The sequence below is a fragment of the Erpetoichthys calabaricus genome, chromosome 2 (genome assembly GCF_900747795.2).
Source record: "Erpetoichthys calabaricus chromosome 2, fErpCal1.3, whole genome shotgun sequence".
In the NCBI taxonomy this organism is placed as follows: domain Eukaryota; kingdom Metazoa; phylum Chordata; class Cladistia; order Polypteriformes; family Polypteridae; genus Erpetoichthys; species Erpetoichthys calabaricus.
In genome coordinates, this window is record NC_041395.2 from 250,630,613 (window position 1) to 250,651,331 (window position 20,719).

Here is a 20,719-nt window from a genome sequence, read left to right on the forward strand (position 1 = left end):
ATTTAATGTCTTAGGCTAATTGCTATATTAGCTATGTTTAATTACATTTTGACTAGCCAAAACATGAACTGCCCACTACTGCCAGAAAAGGCTCCAGCCCCACCTTGACACTGAATTTGATTAAACAGGTTTGAGATGATGAGATGTGATAGTTTCATATTCAAATCTGAGAAAACTATATTCTGCTGGATTCTATGTAACTTCAATTAGAAATAGCTGTGATTACATTGTGACTCATCACAATCAGAATTTGATAGAGCTTTAAAGAGTTTGAACACATCTTAAAAGTAAGTTAGGCTAACCAAAATGTACTTTACCTCTCTAATTCTCATTTTATCCAGTCAAAATAGAATTAAAAATCTCTCTGATTCAACCTTGGTAACATAGTGGTGTAGCAGTTAGTGCTTCCAGGGTTCTTCGTTTGAATCTATTAATTCTTTTAAGACTGCCCAAGTTCTACCTGTGTCTCCATGGTATTTTTTTTCTCTAGGTACTCAGAGTTTACAGGTACATCCCAAACACAAACATGTTAGGCTAATGGGAGACACTAACCTAGCCCCCAATAAGCAAATACTGGTGTGCGTTCCCTGTAATGTGATTGAATTATACAAGATTTTATATATTCATCCATTTCTTCAAACACCTCCGTGATTATTCTCACCTGGCCAATTTAGTGTCACAAATTAACCTTTCTTTTGTCTTTGGGTGGTGGAAAAACCAGAGAAGCCGGAAAAAATCCACACTGACGTATTTCGCCCGTATAAACTGTATACGTTTAATTTGTATGTCTAGTCAAAATTAGCATTATATAACATTACATGGTAAAACAATTTCTCATAGACACACTGTCAGTGGGGAGTGCAAAATGAAGATCACATTCTTAAAGCTGGACAGGAGGCACAAAGCCAATGCATTATAAAGCTAATAAGCCATCTTCATCTCAAAGCATGTATGACTTGGATTTGTTTCGGGGATACACATAAAGGCATACACAGACAATCACATAAAAAACAGACCGGCATCTAAAGATTTTTTCAACAGAATGTTGATGGGTGTGTCTTCAAACTTCACCTTCACTGGAGATATAATTAACTCCACGAGCAGGAAGTGAAAATGCACTGTAGCAAAGTGAAGCAAGGAAAACGTCCAGCTGTGGCTGAATGAGTCTGCTTTCATTTTGTTGGAGAGAAGACACTTGACCTCGACTGGAGCTCTGCTGAAAGACGTCTCGTTGACGGGTAGCCACTGGACGTTTAGATGCTCCTGATGTCTTTAAGCGCGTCTGTGGCTTGAGGGTCCGTGTGCCAGGACGCGTATTTCTACAATTCCGTCAGCATGGAAAAGTTCAACAAAATCGCGGCGCCGGCAGGGGAGAAACTCAGGTGAATAAGCGGTGACCGGTAGGCTTTCACGGTCGTGGGAATAAGAAATTCATTACGATAACAACGAATATGGTTAGCTCACATACGGTTGAGTAGGTTCTCTGAAGTCAGTCGGCGCTTCAGGTGCGCCGGTCTGCCTCGCTCCCGCGTACGGAAAAGTCGTGCAGCCTCGGCTCGCCTACTGCTAAAATGAGGCGGACAGAACAGGAAAGAATGAACGAACGAACGGGTGGCTTTAGAGTGAGTGCTGTACAGTAGGAGAACAGGTGTTTTCTTGAAATTACCTGCAGTGTATATGGTGGACACGTGTAGCCGTATTTTCAGGATTCCTTCTGTTTTTTTTCTGAAAGGATTTTACGTTAGTAAGTGGAAATAAATCTGTGACTATGCCGTTAGTATTTTAAGAATATCATTTTTCGTAAAACTAGAGAAAAACAAGTCAATGATATGGGATGGTGAACAGTGCTGGACGAGACAGACTTAAACCCGTGTTTTTTTTTTGTTTTTTTTTTAAACCTCGGGAAATTCCATCCATCTGCTGCTATTTGTTCTAAGCCCTTCAGCCACTGAAACATAACTTGTCTGTTTGAAATGTATTATGCAATTTCTGTTTCTACCGATTTAAAAATATTACGTTTCCTTAAAAAATAAAAGATAAGGAAGTGTTTACATTAAATACAACAGTTACCTTGTAGGGGGTAGCGCTGTTGTGAAGTTGTGGGTTCAAATCTCCGCGTAATTGTTGTCAATGTGGAGTTCGCTGCTTGTACGAGTGTGTTTTCTCTTCTAGTGTTTTACAGTAAGTTCCATGCACGAATTGGCCTTGTGTTGGACTGGCACCATGTTCAGGGCCGTAATAGGCGTTGGTGTTTCACAAGGCTGGACTGGATTAAAGAGGTTTGACGGCGATACGATGATAGGGATACATTGGGCTTCTGAAGGTGACTGTGGATAGAACACTTCCCTAATTTGATTTCCAGCTGTGTCGCTGTCCGTGTGGAGCTTGCTTGCTCTGCAATTATTCAAGTACGGTTTTTTTTCTGGGTATTGTGACTTCCTACCATATCCAAAGACCTACACTATAAATTCATAATGAACAAGTGTGCTGTCACAAATTAATGTGTCCCATGATATGCTGGTGTCCCATACAGATTTGATTTCTACCGTATTCCTATTGATACTAACATGGGTCCGGGATACTGCAAGGGTGGAAGCTATCTCGGTATACACCGGTTCTGAAAACATTCATTTTTATATTGTCACACAGCGGTGATATGTTTTCATTGAAGTTTTCCTATATTGAATTATTGGTGTGTATGTTTTTTGTGTTGTTAATAGGTCATTTAATTAGATCGTCCTATTTTAATTCTGCCTCATTATAAATTCTTACTGTTGCCACTGGAGTAATGATGGTAACAATTAGCACAAGTAGATCACAGTTCTAAAATAACTGACTTTCATCTTAGCCTGACAACTGTTGGTGTTGTAGTGTGTGCAGACTCTTCGGTTTTCCTCCTGCATCACAAAGGTTAATTAGGTACTCGAAATTGGCCTCACATGAATGAGTGTGTCCTGTAGTGGACTGCTGTTGTGTTCCATGCTGATTCCAGCTTTCTGCCACTTACTTTTAGAATAGGTACTGGCTATTTAAGACAAGTGACTTCAGAAAATATAAATGTAAAGATTAAAACTGAGCTTGGCTTTTTATTTCAACATAATATATATGTTTTAATCATTCCTTTGATGAGTACACAGGCATGCATGACACTGAAGTAGTTTCTCCCATTCAGGGTAAACTCTTGCTTGTTCAGGCATCTGTTTAAGTTTTTAGCTTGAAGAAATAAGTAAATCTGCGGTGGGATGGCGCCCTGCCCGGGGTTTGTTCCTGCCTTGCGCCCTGTGCTGGCCGGGATTGGCTCCAGCAGACCCCCGTGACCCTGTGTTTAGGATATAGCGGGTTGGACAATGACTGACTGACTGCCAAATAAGTAAATACCTGGAAATATAACTTTTAAGAAGAAAAATAATGTAAATATACCTAATTAGTCCTTAGACATTTGGTTCAATGCGGTAAAAGACTAAGTCTGTTTTATTATATGTCTATTTATATGTTAATATTCCAATTTTATATTAAAGAAATGCAACTTAAAGCAGCAGAAACATTATTCATGGTTGGCAGACTATTGGAAAGAAATTTATTTATAATGCAATATCATTAATTACTTCCAAGACGCCTTGTAACTAATTGTAGAACCTCATGAACCCCACACACATAGATTTCTGAGGTAAAGGAATGGTCTATTTTGTTTTACTATGGGATGATGATGTTACTACACTTAGTTCTTTTCTGCAGTGTGTTACATCCAAATAGAAAAGCATTATTCTGTAACATGCAAATCTACATAATTGCTTATACTGTATATAGTTTAAATATATCTGAATATCTGAAAGTTTTCTTCACAAAGACTATCTTTAACAGAATAAGTTACTAAGTACTCTTGTATAAAGAGTCAATGTCCCTTGATGATACTGTATTTTGGAGAAATTCTGTAAATAGGTCTGGCAAGTCTATTCTCATCAAAATTGTTTTAATGAAATAGATTTTTGTGATTTGGATAAAAACTAAATATGTATACAATCAAAATGTTGTACTCTTTTAGATACAATGGGGCATATAAAATGTTCTTTCTTTATTCTGTAAAAACACCATGTTTTCTTTCCTTCCTCTATTTAGTTTCTGTTATTGAGTAGCAAATTGTGAAATGTTATACTGTTTATAAACCCATCATTAATGTCTTGTGATTAAACTTTAGCTTTCTATATATAATTTAAAAGGCAAATACACTACTTAAAATTAATATTCAGTACATAGGCTGTATTACTTGATATATTCATACAGTAGGAATACAAGTTGTTTCATTTTTAAAATGTGTGCATTTTTTGATTGCCATACTCCTTACTGATGATTTCAGAAAAGTAATAATATCCATCCATCCATCCATTTTCCAACCCGCTGAATCCGAACACAAGGTCACGGGGGTCTGCTGGAGCCAATCCCAGCCAACACAGGGCACAAGGCAGGGAACCAATCCTGGGCAGGGTGCCAACCCACCGCAGGGCACACACACCCACACACCAAGCACACACTAGGGCCAATTTAGAATCGCCAATCCACCTAACCTGCATGTCTTTGGACTGTGGGAGGAAACCGGAGCGCCCGGAGGAAACCCACGCAGACACGGGGAGAACATGCAAACTCCACACAGGAAGGACCCGGGAAGCGAACCCAGGTCCCCAGATCTCCCAACTGCGAGGCACCAGCGCTACCCACTGCGCCACCGTGCCGCCCAAGTAATAATATGTCAAACGTTTATCATCCATTGTTTTTTCTATGGAAGATTTGACTACATAATATCCTTAAATGATAAAACAATTAAATTTCAATTTTAGTTTTAATAAATTAGTTAAAGTTAGTACAAATATATTTATTTAATTAAATGAAAACTTTCCCAGGACGCTCCCACCGTCCATGATTTTTCATCCCTCCAAAGATCGGAGGGAACAGAAAGTGACTGCCATTCTTGGATTTGCGATTCTTTAGAGAGTCAAGGGTTTACTGGTCTATGCATATATAAAAGTTCTCCTTTGTCTGTTTCTGCATCATCTAAAACATGTAATTGGATTTTTCAAAAATTTTGGAGGTATGTCTAGGGTAGCCTAACATTCATGTGTTTATTTTTTTTTTTTTACATTTTCATGTTTTACATTTACTTCTATGTCTCTTTAAGTTTGCACAGAGTTGGATGTTGACACAGCAGGAATCCTGCACAAGGCAGGAACCAATGCAAAATAAGGCATAAGCCCAACTCCGCGAACACTAACAGTCTCTCTCACAGCAGTCCAATTTAGAGAGTTACTCTAACACACATAACTTTAAATAAACTCATACAGAGAGACAGACCGAGGGAGAGGGAACTTGCCATCTACAGGCAGGCTTTGCTTTGGCTAGAGTTCAAAACCAGGACACGGGAGCTGTGACAGCACTAACCACTGGACCAATGTGTTGCCTTAACTTAAAACATAGGATACTAGCTATTTCTGGTATGGTGGAAGAATTTTTTTTAATGTGCATCCCAGTATTTATAATACTGCAGTAGAATGTACTGACAGAATTTGTGAATAATTCGTAATGACCCTGACAAACAAACAAGGCATAAAAATTAACAGTGTAAATTTTGGCTTGTTTTGTGTGATGTGCCTGCACTAAGTACATAAAAAATATCCAGAATGTTGGAATGCCACTAATCCCACTGCACACTTCTAAGTCCCCTGAAATTGTGTTAGGGAATGTAACTGAAAATGTAATCACATTTGTTTTATTGCAGAATTTTAAATTGTTCATTCCTGGATTGTCGTAATACCATGAAATTACTCATTATGGTTCCAGTGTTCATAGTTTTTTTTTCAGCAGCTGCTTAAAAAAATGACTGTTAAAACACAGGGTCAGACTGTGTGAGAGTGAGCAGCAGCAGGAAATGGTTTGTGTGCCCTTAAAATAACTAAAAATGTAGCTCACCAGAAGGAGCTGCTCTAATACTACAGCGATTATTCTGCCTATACTGTATAATAATGTGGTTATACTTAGTGACAGTTCAGAAAAATCAAAGTAAACATTAGATTACCTGTTAAAAATATATTTAGAACATATCTTCTTCTTTCTTTTTCTTTAGGGTCTAGGAAAGAGGAGGACTAAGGGTTTACATGTTGTTAATGGTTTTAAACAAAATCTCTTAGAAGTATGTTGCCAGTGAAATAATCAGTACTCATTCTTTCACACCTCCATCCAGTGTTGGAATAATTATTATATGTGCTAATGGCCCTTCTGCTATTCTGAACTTGCAACTGGTAGTGCTTAAACAAATGGTCAGTTGAAAAAAATGCTTTGCTTACTGCCCATTCAGTAAAATGGGGAGACAGTCTGCAAATGGTTCAAAAGTACCATCCATTGATATCTTTTACTAGATGTTTACATTGTGAAAAGTAAAAACCACAAAGAGCTGGAAGAGTACAATAGATGATTATAAAATAAGTAGTGTGCCTCCTTTGCTGTAGTGTATTATTGCTATACATTATGCTTTAAAATTTGAAGAAATGCAGTTGTCTGTTTAAAAATACTGCAGACAGGCAGCATGTTTAAAGAAAGTAATTATTATTGAAACACACATCTTCTTATTTTGGCATGAAGTGAGAGGCAGAGATGCATCTTCACACAGAAGTAATGCTAAATAAAGATAGATTAGTTACAGTTTTGTCTGTTTAGTTAATAATTGTCATTATCAGTTAAACAGGGGGTTAATAAAAATACTACCACTAATAATAATAATAGTCCACCTTAATAAATGGGTGTTTGTTTGCCTGTCTGTGTGTTCATCCAGCTGATATGTCTCTGTCATTCCAAAAGGTGACTTATCACAATCATTAACATTAGTCTTAAGAATCCTGCAGCAAACAACATATGAAAGAGACCTGTGCATTGCTTAGTGCACTGCAAATAATAATGCTGAGGTCTATGTTGATTATTTACATTTCAACCCAGCTTAGACAGTAGCGCAGCTAGTTATCTGTGCAACACTGCCTGCCAATATTGGTAGTACAAACAACAAGATTGTACAACTAATAAAACTATTAAAGTAACACTTGTTTATTCATTACTAGCAAAATACCTGTGCTTTGCAGTTGAGAAGTAGTGTGTTAAAGAAGTTATGAAAAAGAAAGTATTGACAGTGAATTTGATGATTGTAAAGAGTTTAATTTATGATTGTAAATGTTGTGTATGAGAAATGCACATTTTTAGGATGTAAGGATCTCTTTGTAAACGATGTTTGCAGTTCTGCCCTCAGGCTGTAAAATGACCAAGCTGTCTGCTGAGCTTACTCTTGAGCAGGTGTTTGAATTGGAATGGGAGGTCAGAGGGTATGAGAGTGATGTGAGGAATAAATACAGTCTCCCCTGAGCCAGTTCTAGTGAAGACAGTTGCCTCAATGAGGTTCTTGTGCAGAGACTTGATCTGAAGCCTGGTGCCATTAGAAAGTTTTGGTGGTTGTAAGTTTCGTAGTAAAGCGGTGGAGTAAACAAAAAGGCAGGAGTCACCAGCAGGAAGACCCAATCAAAATGCAAGGCCAACAATAACAGGCTTGAAGCAGTGGAGTAAATGAAAAGGCAGGAGTCACCAGCAGGAAGACGTGAAGCAAGGTGAAGAGTAACAGGTTTGAAGCAGTGGAGTAAAGAAGAAGGGAGCAGTGAGCACAATGAACATCTGAAGAAAGTAAGGAAGCGAGTGAGGAGGCACATGAGCGGGGGATGTCGTTAATGTATATAGGCAGGGACCCAACAACGTGATAGGTGTGCGGACAGCGGCCGTGCGGAAAAAGGAAGTGGGACCGGGGGCAGCCCTTGTACGTCTCTGCCATGAAATAAATCCTCTGTTAATGGAAATAAGGAATGAAACCGCCAAAAGGAGAGGTCAGTTCCGAAAGTTCCTTACAGCATAATGGTGAGAACCGCCAAAAAGAAGAAATTATTTTCAAATGTTTGTTACGGGGCATGGTGCGAAATGAAACATACATAACGTTTGTAAGTACAGTGTAAAGGATGAGCATGGGAAATTTGGGCTTCCTACGTATATTGGAAGTCGCAGAAATAGTGAGGAGGGGTTTCCCCTATCTATATATACAGTTTAACGGGGTACACCCATTTTCCCCCCTTAGGTATGTTTCATGTCCTATTGTAGCACCCAACTTTTCTAAGTACACTGCAAGCATGAGCACGGGAAATTTCAGCTTCCCATCTATATGGAAAGTGGGAGAATTAGTGATGCGTCAGTGAGGGCTTTGCCTTTTATATGTGTAGATCAGCGTGACAGTTCATGGAGCCACACATTGCTTATGGAGATTATTTCCTCTTTAGTTTTTTCTAGATAAATTGAGCAAATTTTTGGTGTCCTTGGCAACAGTTTTACTTGTATGGTTACAAAGATCATTCAGTTTAACCTGACAGAACTTAAAGTAGCATGAGAAATGAATGAGTAGTTAAGGTTCACGCATGGGACTCTGCCTGTGTTTCGGTATCTTGGATTGGGGATCTGGTCATTGAGAAAAGCTATCGCAGGAATAAAAGAGGAATATCTACAAAATTAAAATATGTTGAATTTACCTCACTGAAAGTAAATTTGAAACAGTAAAGTTATTAATTAAAATCATACAAAATGCATTTCTGTTTTAAGACAGAAGCTTTAGTAACTTCTTCGGTACTTTTAATTGAGTTTTTTAAATTTCTCACATCTGTACAGTGTTTAATGTAAATTGAAGATTTTTGAAAATTTCCTTGAAGTGTGCCAAATTTCAACAAAATCCACCTCCTGGGAGCTGAGTTGTTTAATGCAGATAGACAACCATGATTAGACAGTTAAGTGACAACCAGCACAGATTTAATACCCTCTGTGTCTTTAAGTGTAAATTTATAGAAAAAGTTTCAGCATTCAAACTTCACAAAAATTACGAAAATGATTGTTTTTGATTTATCAGTCTCTTAAAGAAGTGTTTCAGTCTTGTGGGCTGGAAGATTTTGTTCTAATACATTACTTAATTAGATACCAATTCTTAGATAAAATAACTTATTTAATTCTGTGGCTTTCGTTACACTATGTCAACTCATTTTTAATTGAATATTTTTCTTTCAGAGAATCTTAACTAAATGATTTGTGAACTAGAGCAGATTAGTAATTTTCATTCCTTCAGTTTTTCTCTTTCATTTCTTTCTACATATTTTATTCAAACAAATACCACAGATGTAAATGGAACTAAGGTTAGATGGTGAATTGCTGGTTCCTTTGACATTGTTTAGTTGCAGTTAGTTCCACTGTTTCTAACTGCCTCCTGATTGTATATGTGTCTGTTTAAGACTAAAAGTAATTAGAGGTTCAGAATATTAACACCTAAAGTTGCAGAAAGAAGCACAAGAATGTTGCTTCAGTAACAATTAATTGACTTCTAATTAAGAAACTGGGTTCAAATGTTTGTTTTGTTGTCTTTGTTCAATTTGTTATTCCTTCATTTGTATTAAATTTATGTTTATTTGTATTTTTCTCTTGATTTGATTTTGTCTATGTATCAATACCTTTGCTATGTGCCAAGTTTTTTGTGGTCCCCTAAGAGGCTGGACCAATCAGCAGACGCACCAGGGACTGCCCTCAGCCTTATATGGGCAAAGTTCATGGTGGTTCATCTCAAATGCACTAGGAATTGGTGAGTTCTTATGCTTTTGTGATTTCTTGGATTTTTTTTAAACTGTTCTTTGTTTTTATGACTTTGCTTTGGATTTGTGATTTGGACTTGTACACCTTAGATTGCCTTGCCTTTTTAGGCAGTTTCTTTTTGCTGTTTTTGCTGCATAGGTCTTCTTGGGATACAGAGCATTTCTGTGCAGAATGAATCTTTTTATTTTATAATGATTCTGTGTTTGCCCTATTAGTAGCTGTGGTTTTCACAGTAATATCCCCCTCTACTGGGCATTTTTGTAACTGTTGGAAAATTACAAGCTGGGGAACTTTGAAGCTGTGTAACAAAGTTAACCGACATAACTGGCAAAATTAAGTATCCAGTAATTAAGAAACCTGTCTTCAACTATTATTTGAATTATTTTTGTTGTGCACTATCTTCTTAAATAGGCAGAGTGTGATGACATAACACACAACTTTCTTGTCAAGTGACTGGCAACAGGAGAGCATTGGCATAAATATGGCTAAGCTCATGCAATCATCGACACAAAATTACAGGAATGAAAATGGTGGCATGATAACATTACCAAAATAATGCCACAAATTAATGAAACTAAATGGCAAACATAACAAAATTAACATAAATTCCCATAGACATTATGACACAAACTTTGAAGTACTGTATATATATATTTTATAACATAACGAAAGACCACATTTATGCTCAAATCTGTGAGGACTGAAATATGAACAGCAGGGAGCAATAGAAACTTTATTACAGTATCTTAATTTAAATAAAGTGGAAATTTTGATATGATCTATGTGTCAGTTTTCAAATTAGATAAAAGATTGCACATACACACACTAGGGTTTTCACTAATGTTCTGTTCCTAATGCTAAGTTCCAGAAATGTTTCAGTTTTATACAGTACCAAAGTTATATATTGAAATAGTATTCTTTAGCATAGAGTGCATCTTGTATATAAACGTCTACGCATGGAAGTGTGTGTGTGTGTGTGTGTGTGTGTGTGTGTGTGTCTGTCCGTCCCGGAAGTAAGAGGTGGAGTCAGGGTAAGGGCTCCACCTCCGAGGAAAAAGAACACTCGCTTAGCTGCTAATAACGCAAGTGAGGCCAGCACATCAGCAATACGAAACCTCAGAAGAAAGACAAAGTTGCTTAGCCGCTAATATCGGCAAAACTGTATCCCTTTTAGTTTTCCTCCCGCCACTTATGCACAAGCAATCCGAGCACGTCAGCAAAACAAATCCTCCTAGGTGAGAGATGCCCAGAGTAGTTCCCTTCAATTACCTGACATCGCTACATTTTATTTTTTTTTTTCTAATGATTTCAATAGTTTCTATGACTGGCTTTTTACAGCACAGGCTTACACAGCTAGTAATGATATAATCATTATCATCATAATAATATTACTCATGATTTCAAAATGCTTTCACTTTATTGATTGGGTAATTGTTTGCCATTATTTTAGTTTAATTTGTAAACCTAGTGTTATAATATTCTTTGTTATAATATTAAGTTTAATGTCACTGTCTCTGTGCACACTGTTATGGACTCATTCATACAGGCAGACCAAGTATGGTATGCAGGAGCTCAGAATTTAGAATTGCCGAGCCAAGCACAAGACTAGATAAGCCAAAGACAACTGGAGGATTGAATAGTCAGCCTAAAGACAGAATAATATACATTTGCCCTCTGTCAGCACAAAATCCTCTTTCCTTGTTGGGAGAATAAGAACTGCATGTAGGCATTGTGCTATTCCTGTATTTTTGAAGGTGGGGTTTGAGTCCTTTCCTGTCCTTGTTTGGAGACCAGAAAGAGCCTGCACGTGGAGCAGCCAGTATACAAGGATGGATTTACTGCCAATACACTTTGAAGCTAAACGGACGGAAGATTATGTCCTCCATCCAGAAAATCCTTTCAGCGTGGCGACAAAAGATGGCAGACTGCGTAGATCAAGACTCCCACATTCTTGATAGAGTCTGTCATAAGCTTCCCGTCTGTAATACCGCGTAAGCCGATATTAAACAAAGCTAAGTTATCCTTATACTTCTCATGTAATCTTGTGACCGCCATATTGCATGCTGGGGGGGGGACAACACCTTTTTAATTTATAATTATTTAAATTCAGGTTAATTAAAACGCCGTAATTGAAAAGAACACATTTCCGGAGAGCTAATGCCTCTTAAGGAAACACCTAGTATAATTACTAATGGGTGGTACAGTAGCACTGCAGTTACGTCATTCAGTATCCTGAGTTTGAATCCCCTGTCTGGTTGTTTCCCATTTGGAGTGTTCTCTCTGTGTCTGTGTGGGTTTTCTTCCAGGCATTCCAGTTCTTCTTACACATTCCCAAAGGCATGTAATTTCGGTAACAAAGAACGGTAAATTTCTCTTAGTGTGTGCGTTTGGGAGGACACTGAAATTAACTGGCTAACTCAAGAGCTATATCCTGCCTTGATGCTAATACTGAAGACTCCGGCCCCGGCATGGCCCAAAATTGGATTGAGTGAGTTCAAAAATGCTGCATTATTAGTTCCAATATTATTAAAATGTTTTAGTGAAAATACAGCACAAAACAAGTAAATCAATATTTCCCATCTATTAGTGGCTTAACATTTACTTGCTGAGTAATATTTCTCATTAATATAATAATTTTCTAAGGTGTGGTTTGTTTCTTTAGAGAAAAAAAACTTTCATATGGAAAAACTAATTTTAATAATTATCGTGCAGTTTAACAAAATCTGACAAAACAGGTCTACACTCAACATATTGTATATTTGGACATACTGGATGTTTAAATGTTGTATGAGTAAACACATTAAAAAATACGTTTATTTTTGTGTTCTCCTACAACAGTTGTTTCCTGTCATTTTCAAGTAGAAGAAGCAGTGGAAGAGAAAACCAAATTAATAACATTACAAAAGAATTAAACCGTGTGTTTTTCCTTAAGTAGTCCTTCCACCTATCTGTTTTTAACACTTATTACTTATCAAACTATAGGGTAGTAGGTCTTGGGGTTGTGGGGTTCTGCTGGAGGCTACCTTGGACATTTTAACAAAATGTGGAGCCTGCCAGATTTAAAACCATTCTCTTCATTTACATTTAATTGGGTTTGCTTTTACCTTTAACAGTAAGTGGTAAAACATTTGCATTTAGCAGCTGCCCAAGGAAATGATTTATCTGTGGGTAGCTTCTGCTAAGCATGTATATGACCAGAGGGCAATGTGATAATGATTCAAAGAATATAGGCATGCAGTGACATCATGGTTATAAACTAGTAGTGGGAAAAATGTTTCATCATCGTTCTCTTCCATCATAATAACAGTCTGTGTAATTATTACATAATGAGTGAGGAAAAGCAAATTAAGTAGTTAGAAAATATAAATTTTAACACTGTTATTTTGCCTTCAGAAGCCCTAGTTATTCCATATTCATTTTTGAATTCTGGCTCTTTATTCCACCCCTGGCAGCACTAAAGTGCAGATGTGCTCACTAAATAAATTCCCCAAGGGGAAAAACTTTAGTCCCAAGGCTAAGTTCCCCTGACTAAACCTACTGAGCCGAGAAACTTTTCATTTCTGTTCTGGTGTGGTCTCTAACTGAAGTTTCCCATGGTAAAAGATTTAATAATGAAACATAGGCCATCAACTTCCCCTTTACAAATGGGGGCTATATACAAAATTGGCAGAGATCGGTTTAGCTGCAGATTTGTATGCCAGACAAGAACACATTTAGCCTTATATACTAGATGGTTATATTAGATTTGTCCACTGCTCCCAAGACAGTTTATCAAATTGATATTAAACAGTTTTTAAAAAAATGGGAAGACTTCCTTAAGTTTCACTTGTATTTCTTCAAACATAGTTAAAATCACTATTTTCAATTTTACCCTGAAGAGTATAGAGACCACAGAATACTTTGTTTACCTAGGGTGTAATTATAGACTCCACATGTTTCATTATGATTGCATGTGATTACTTTAAAAGCCTCCCTCCATCACTGTGATTAAACATGTGCACTGTAGGCGAAAAGTTAAGAATGTCTGTACAAATTTGAATGAAATAATGTCTTGGAATTTTGATAGTAGTGTAGGCTAGTAAACAAAAGAAGGATTACTATCTCTAGGTAATCGGCTGTTTGATTTAATTGTTTATAGTAATGCATTTATTTGGTTGATTTTATATGCATTGTTTGAAGAAAATTGTAATGTGTCCATTTTAGTGACAGATTTATGACAGAGTAAAACTGTATGCCATTTATTCCTTTCATACGTTGTACAAAGTATGTAAATGTTAAATAGTACTACATAGTTTTCCAGTTTTCTCCCTTCCTCCATCCTTTAAATATTTAGTGTTATTTTATTCAATTTTGTATTGTAGCTCAAGAAAGGTCCCTTTTACTGTGTTATTGAGTGGATACTAGAACAGAATTGATTGAATTACATAGTTTTGATCATAGAAGAAAGATGGCTGGGAATGTAGATTCCTTGGGTCACAATTACCTTACAAATTAAGTCTGTAGTGCCTCACTGTGACTGTGACAGTGAACTCAGAACTTTTTTTTTTTTTTTTTTTTTTTTTTTTTCTTTTTGCTTTAGTCATTCCGGTGTGTGCTCAGACCAAAGTGTATGTGTATTTATTAAATTTACCTACCTATGTATTTATATATTTAAAGATCTTCTATAAAAAGCCAAATTTCTCACTCGGGACAAATAAAGTTCTAATGAAGTTCTACAAATTATTTGACTTGAGAGAGAATCAATTTAGTCTGTTACCATCAAAAAATAGTATGTATTATTTTGGCATTGTTTAATGTAACATTATCTTCCTTTGTCTGTCTGTAGCTGTCCAAGTGTTTGCAACACCAGTATGAAACCTGATACCAATTCCTCACTTTTTCTAGCATGCTCTGTTTCTTATTGCTATAGGAAAACTTACTGATGCCCTGCACAGTGACATATGAATTTACTTGTAAACTTAAAACATTTTTTTGTTTTGCATTGATTGTATCAACAATTGCTAAAAGACACTTCAAATTCAAAGGTTTTGAATTGAAACAAAAAAGGAGTAATATTAGCTTATAGCAACTACCGGTAATTGCAGTGTTAGATTAAGTTATTTATTTAAATATCAGGTAAGCAGGCAGAAAGGTAAGAATATCATGAAGTTTAGACAATTCAAGGCCTTAAAATTAGAAAGCTTTATTAAGATGCAATATCAAATTTTAAATTTGTAACAACCAATGCTATGAATTAGGTTTTTTTTTTTTGTCTGTTTTTGGAAATGGTCTTCTGTGCCTTCCTATTATGTCCAATAATTACCTAAATATTACTACATTTACTTTTGTCATTTGGAAAATTAATGTCAATATTTGCATTACTGATCTGTTATAGTTTATATGTAAATATTGTATAGCTTTTTGAGTTTCTGCAAACAATTATAACCCACAATAACATCTAAGATTCAGAAATATGCATAATACAGGTCTGTGGAAGATATGGGGGGGAAGGGGGGGCTGCCTGACACCTGTCCTGACAGCATCATGCACAAGGCAGGAAACCGCTTTGGATAGGGTGCCAGTCAATCACAGTGCTTACTAACACACAACTGCACTTACAGTTTGCCAGTTTAGAATTGTTTTCAGAAAAATAGGGTGGAGCCAATAGTTTAACTGATCTTGTGTGAAATGTGAAGAAGCCCTCAAAGTTTCAGTGACATTCTTTTAGGAAAGAGTTTGTAGTGTAGATTAATATTTATTTGTATTTTTACCAACTAATTATTATCATCTGTCATTAAGAGACTTAAAACACTACATTCAAGGACTCTGCTTCTCTTAAGTATTTATCTTATGTAAGTGTACAATATTTTTTGTATAATATTTATGCATTATTATTATTTAAAAAAAAAAACAATTAAAATGAAAAAGCATCCATCTTTAGTTCTTAGCAGTGAAATTAAACAACTATTGGCTTCTGGTAATTGCCAAACATGAGCAGCTTTCCAAAAAGGGGACAGAGAAAAATGTTTCTCTTTTTCCATTTTTGATATAACTAGAATGATGATTTCTTATCAGCATGTGATAAGCAATATCACAATCCAACGACGGTCACATCTTAATGTGTTGTATTACACATAATCAATAGAGCAAATTTGGGCTGCCAGTCAATGGTGGCCTGCTTTGTGCTGGTAAAAGATGTAAATGTGTACTGTGTTTTTATCAGATTGAAACCTTTTTTTATAAAAGCCATAGCAATAATACAACCACATATTATTATTAATTGTGATAGAATTAAGCCATGATGAAACAGAATCAAACAACATTTTTAGTACATACACAATTGCTGTTTAGAATGTGGTACAAAGAGAAAAGCTGAGGACAGCGTTAATAACTTTACAGTTTCTTGATGGAAGACATTTATTTAAGTCCATTTTATGATGAGGTACTTACAAATTTTACTCTGTTTCCCATACAACATCATACAATTTTTAATCAGTGTTAAATTAATCAACTTTGAATTGTCTCTATATCATTATTGAATAAAACCACTGGTGCTCTCTCCCCTAATATGGAAACTTGCAGGGATATCTGTGAACCCAAAATTACACCCGACTCCCCTGGCCCCATAGATTCAATTATTCCACAAGCCATCCAGTTTATTAATGTGTGATTAAACATTTATTCCTGAAACTGCACATTACCAGGAACTACAGATAAGTAACATTCACAGGTAATAGTTACACAATTATGGAATGCAAATATACACAAACGGAACAAATTCTTAACTCATGAACTCTGAGAAATAGTATAGTTATCGCATAAGTAGTGTAGATGATGGATAACTTGAGAATAGGTTGTACCAACTTCCGTGAGAGAACATCTTGTTTCTCTGGTTAAATGGAAAACATAATTGAGAGATGACTAATCTTAATCTTGCATTATATCAATTTACAGGAAACCTGAAATATCTGTTCACTTGTAACTGAGATACTTCATTCAAGTGGAATTGATATATACCTTGCTTGTGTAACCATTGCATTTTAAGATCCGTGAACATGAGGTGAATACATCTGGTCACAGCTGCTTGGACTGACCAAGTATACTCTGAATTGTACGGCACTGAGTGAATATTAAGTAGTTTTCTCGTTTATAATATGCACAGCAGCAAAAGTGGACACAAACAGAAATCATGAACCACATTAGCACTGCCTAGCAAAATGCCTGGCGTCTTTTTCGTGCAAATGACTGATGATCATGTGTAAGGCATAATGGAAGTCAAAAGATTTTGCATTGTGCAAGAGAGAGCAAATACCAATATAAGATCGTGTGTCTCCACACTAGCTGTTTAGAAGACCAAAGATAATTGCTTAACTTATTCTTAGAAAGCACTTGTTGTTCAGCACTGTAATAAGTAGTAGACTTTGTACTCATGTGGAAATGCTAAAATAAGTGCGTAAGTTAAGGATGCTTTTTTGTTTTTTCTTGCTGTTCTAGTTTTCAATAGAAAAATATTCTTACATACAGTATATACTTATTCATATATGTTAATATTTAATCACAGAGACTAAGTCTTAGTCGGAAATGTTGAGTTCAGCTGCTGCTTTGAGTTAAGTTTAATACAATAAATAGCCATAATGACTGAAAATATATACAATTTCTTGTATTTTTTTCTTAGTTTTACTGTAGGATTTACAACATTGGAAAAACTGTTACAGATCCATTGCCATATGTCAGAAAGTGTATTAGTGCCCCCAAACGAAAAAAATCGAAATGGTTATTTTATTTACATTTGCTGTAGGATCATATTTATGTGTTAAGATTTTTTTTCTTCTTCTTTTAGGCAACTTCAGAAAATGGTGCATGACATAAAGAAGAATGATGGGGGCTTGATGAACAAATTCAGGAAGTATGTATACTACTGAAAACAAAAATTGCCTATGTCATTCTTTAATGTAAGATACCATATTTTTTCATGTTCAGTTATTAGGTATTTATTAGCAGACATTTCTAATATACACATACATACATACATATACATATATACACATATACATACACACACACACATATATATATAAATATAAATACAGTCGATTCCGCTTAATTTGGGGCAGCCGCTTATTTGGGCCAAATCTCAAGGAGTGAAAAACAAAATAATAAACTAATACATAATTTAAACACTTAATTGAAACAACATTCTGCTTAATTGGGACAGTAGCAGACGCGTGCAGCAAGTCAGTCATCTATCGTCGCCCTTCGAAGAAGCACTGGTAAGTTTAGATAGTACAATCTTAGAGTGGAGTAGCACATGTCTGCTTAATAGTCTACCGTCACCACTACCGTACTGTATTCAGTTACCCCTACACCACCTCGCGTGTACGTATAACGTATAAGTAAACTTTTTTTTTTTGTCCATTTTATTTATAAAATTATAACCCTTGCCAAGATGCCAAGAAATTATTTTACACTTTCAAGTAAAATTGCTTTGCTGGATAAAATTAAAAGCCAGCCATTTAATACAAGCCATCGTAGGCTCGCTGAGATAACTGGTGTACCAAAATATACCATAGTGCGTCTCTTACAACAAGAAAATCAGCGGCGTGAGGAATGGGCATTACAGAAAAGATGAACTGCAAAGGACAAAGTACAAACTTACAAAAACAAAAGACAGACTATACTTGATGCATTTTTGCAGCATTAAATTGTATGTACATATCTAATTATTTTACTTTATAATTTATTATTATTTTTTCTTTACAGCTTATATTATTTTCTTATAATTTATATTTGGGTTCAATAATTTATTAAAATATTGAAAGAAAATTATTTATTTAATTTTATGTGGAATTCGCTTAATTGGGGCAGCCGCTTAATTGGGACAAAATGTCCTAGTTCTAATGTGTCCCAATTAAGAGGAATCGACTGTATGTGTGTATATATATTATATATGTATGTATGTATATCTCGTAAAGAATGCTATGCAGACAAGATATTACACTTCACCAGCAACCACCCGGTATCTCATAAACTGAGCTGTTTTAAAACTCTATTCAGAAGAGTCCACACCCATTGTAATACGAAAGAAACAAAAATGAATGAGAGATGCTATCTCTTCCATCTTTTCACTTCAAACGGATACTCAAAAACATTCATTAATCGGAGCTTACACAGAAGATGCCAAAAAACTCAGCAAAAAATCCCCTTGAATCAGAACCCTCACCCCCTTATCACCACAAGGTATCTGAAGGTACAGCACACATCCTGGCCAAGTCAGGCGTCAGAATAGCACACAAACCCACGAACAATTTGCGCACGGTCCTCTTTAATGCTAAAAACAAGAAATCGACAGCAGAAATAGGAAACGCAGTTTATAGCATTCCATGCAGTTCTTGCTCAGCGGTATACATAGGACAAACTTCAAAAAGAATCGCAACACGAATACATGAACATCGCAATGCCATCAGAAGAAAGGACTCGCTATCATTGATCTATACGCATACTAAATCAACAGGACATACATTTAACTGGGACAATGTACAAGTAAAATTCAAGGCCAATACTAAAAGTGCCGGAGAGCTGGCTGAATCCTGGTTATCAAATGAGAACACCATCAACAGACACTTGGACATAAATCCAGCATATGCAAATTTAAGAAGAACCTATTCAAAATAAATAAGACTTTACACCCAATACCCCCCCCCCCCCCCGACCACACTGACTTAGCCACCTCCCCCACCCTCCACGTAATTTTTTGCTATATATTGCCTTTGATTCTTGTAAGTCTAAGCATTATCCTCTGATGAAGACCACTGGCAGGGATTGAATGCTTAGGAATAAAAACTACGTTATGATACGTGATTCATTTTTCTCCCTTTGTGGATCTCCAGCTGCAAATATGCAAACTGTATCACAGACCACCTCTTCCATATATTGTGACGGGGCGCTATCGCTCCCTTGAACCCTCCGATCAAACGCCTGACACCGGGTAAAAGTCCAAATATTTTATTTATTCGAACTATAACGTGTACAAAGCACCCTCCTCTCCACAATACAGTAATCCCTCCTCAATCGCGGGGGTTGCGTTCCAGAGCCACCCGCGAAATAAGAAAATCCGCGAAGTAGAAACCATATGTTTATATGGTTATTTTTATATTGTCATGCTTGGGTCACAGATTTGCGCAGAAACACAGGAGGTTGTAGAGAGACAGGAACGTTATTCAAACACTGCAAACAAACATTTGTCTCTTTTTCAAAAGTTTAAACTGTGCTCCATGACAAGACAGAGATGACAGTTCTGTCTCACAATTAAAAGAATGCAAACATATCTTCCTCTTCAAAGGAAACGGAGAGGAAAGCAAACAAATCAATAGGGCTGTTTGTTTTTAAGTATGCGAAGCACCGCCGGTACAAAGCTGTTGAAGGTGGCAGCTCACACCCTCTCCGTCAGGAGCAGGGAGAGAGAGAGAGAGACAGAGAAAAACAAAGAAGCACAAATCAATACGTGCCCTTCGAGCTTTTAAGTATGCGAAGCACCGTTCAGCATGGCGCTTCAGGAAGCAGCTGCACACAGAAGGTAGCAACGTGAAGATAATCTTTCAGCATTTTTAGACGAGCGTCCGTATCGTCTAGGTGAGCGAACAGCCCCCCTGCTCACACCCCCTACGTCAGGATCAGAGAAAGTCAGCGCAAGAGAGAGAGAGAGAAAGTAAGTTGGGTAGCTTCTCAGCCATCTGCCAATAGCCTCCCTTGTATGAAATCAACTGGGCAAACCAACTGAGGAAGCATGTACCAGAAATTAAAAGACCCATTGTCCTCAGAAATCCACGAACCAGCAAAAAATCTGCGATATATATTTAAATATGCTTACATATAAAATCCGCGATAGAGTGAAGCCGCGAAAGGCGAAGCGCGATATAGCGAGGGATCACTGTACTCATATACAAATAAACAATACTACAACAATCAAACACTAATCCTCCACTCTCCCAGACGCGTTATTGAGCTCGGCTCAATATCTGGGATCTCCCACAGTCCTTGTATAGTC

General features: G+C 36.5%; 1 protein-coding gene across 50 annotated transcripts in view; it reads left to right on the plus strand.

The window, feature by feature from the left end:
* The window catches only part of blnk (B cell linker), a 374,165-nt gene that overhangs the window by 166,529 nt on the left and 186,917 nt on the right, over positions 1 to 20,719 (plus strand). For 45 of the 50 annotated variants that reach the window (XM_051923822.1, XM_051923832.1, XM_051923826.1 and 42 more), the window contains one exon: positions 17,516 to 17,581. In XM_051923822.1, coding sequence (XP_051779782.1) covers positions 17,516 to 17,581 — 66 coding nt within the window. Of the gene's footprint in view, positions 1 to 1,102; positions 1,383 to 17,515; positions 17,582 to 20,719 lie in introns of those variants that run through there. The other 5 variants (XM_051923853.1, XM_028795337.2, XM_051923855.1 and 2 more) reach the window with 2 other exon arrangements.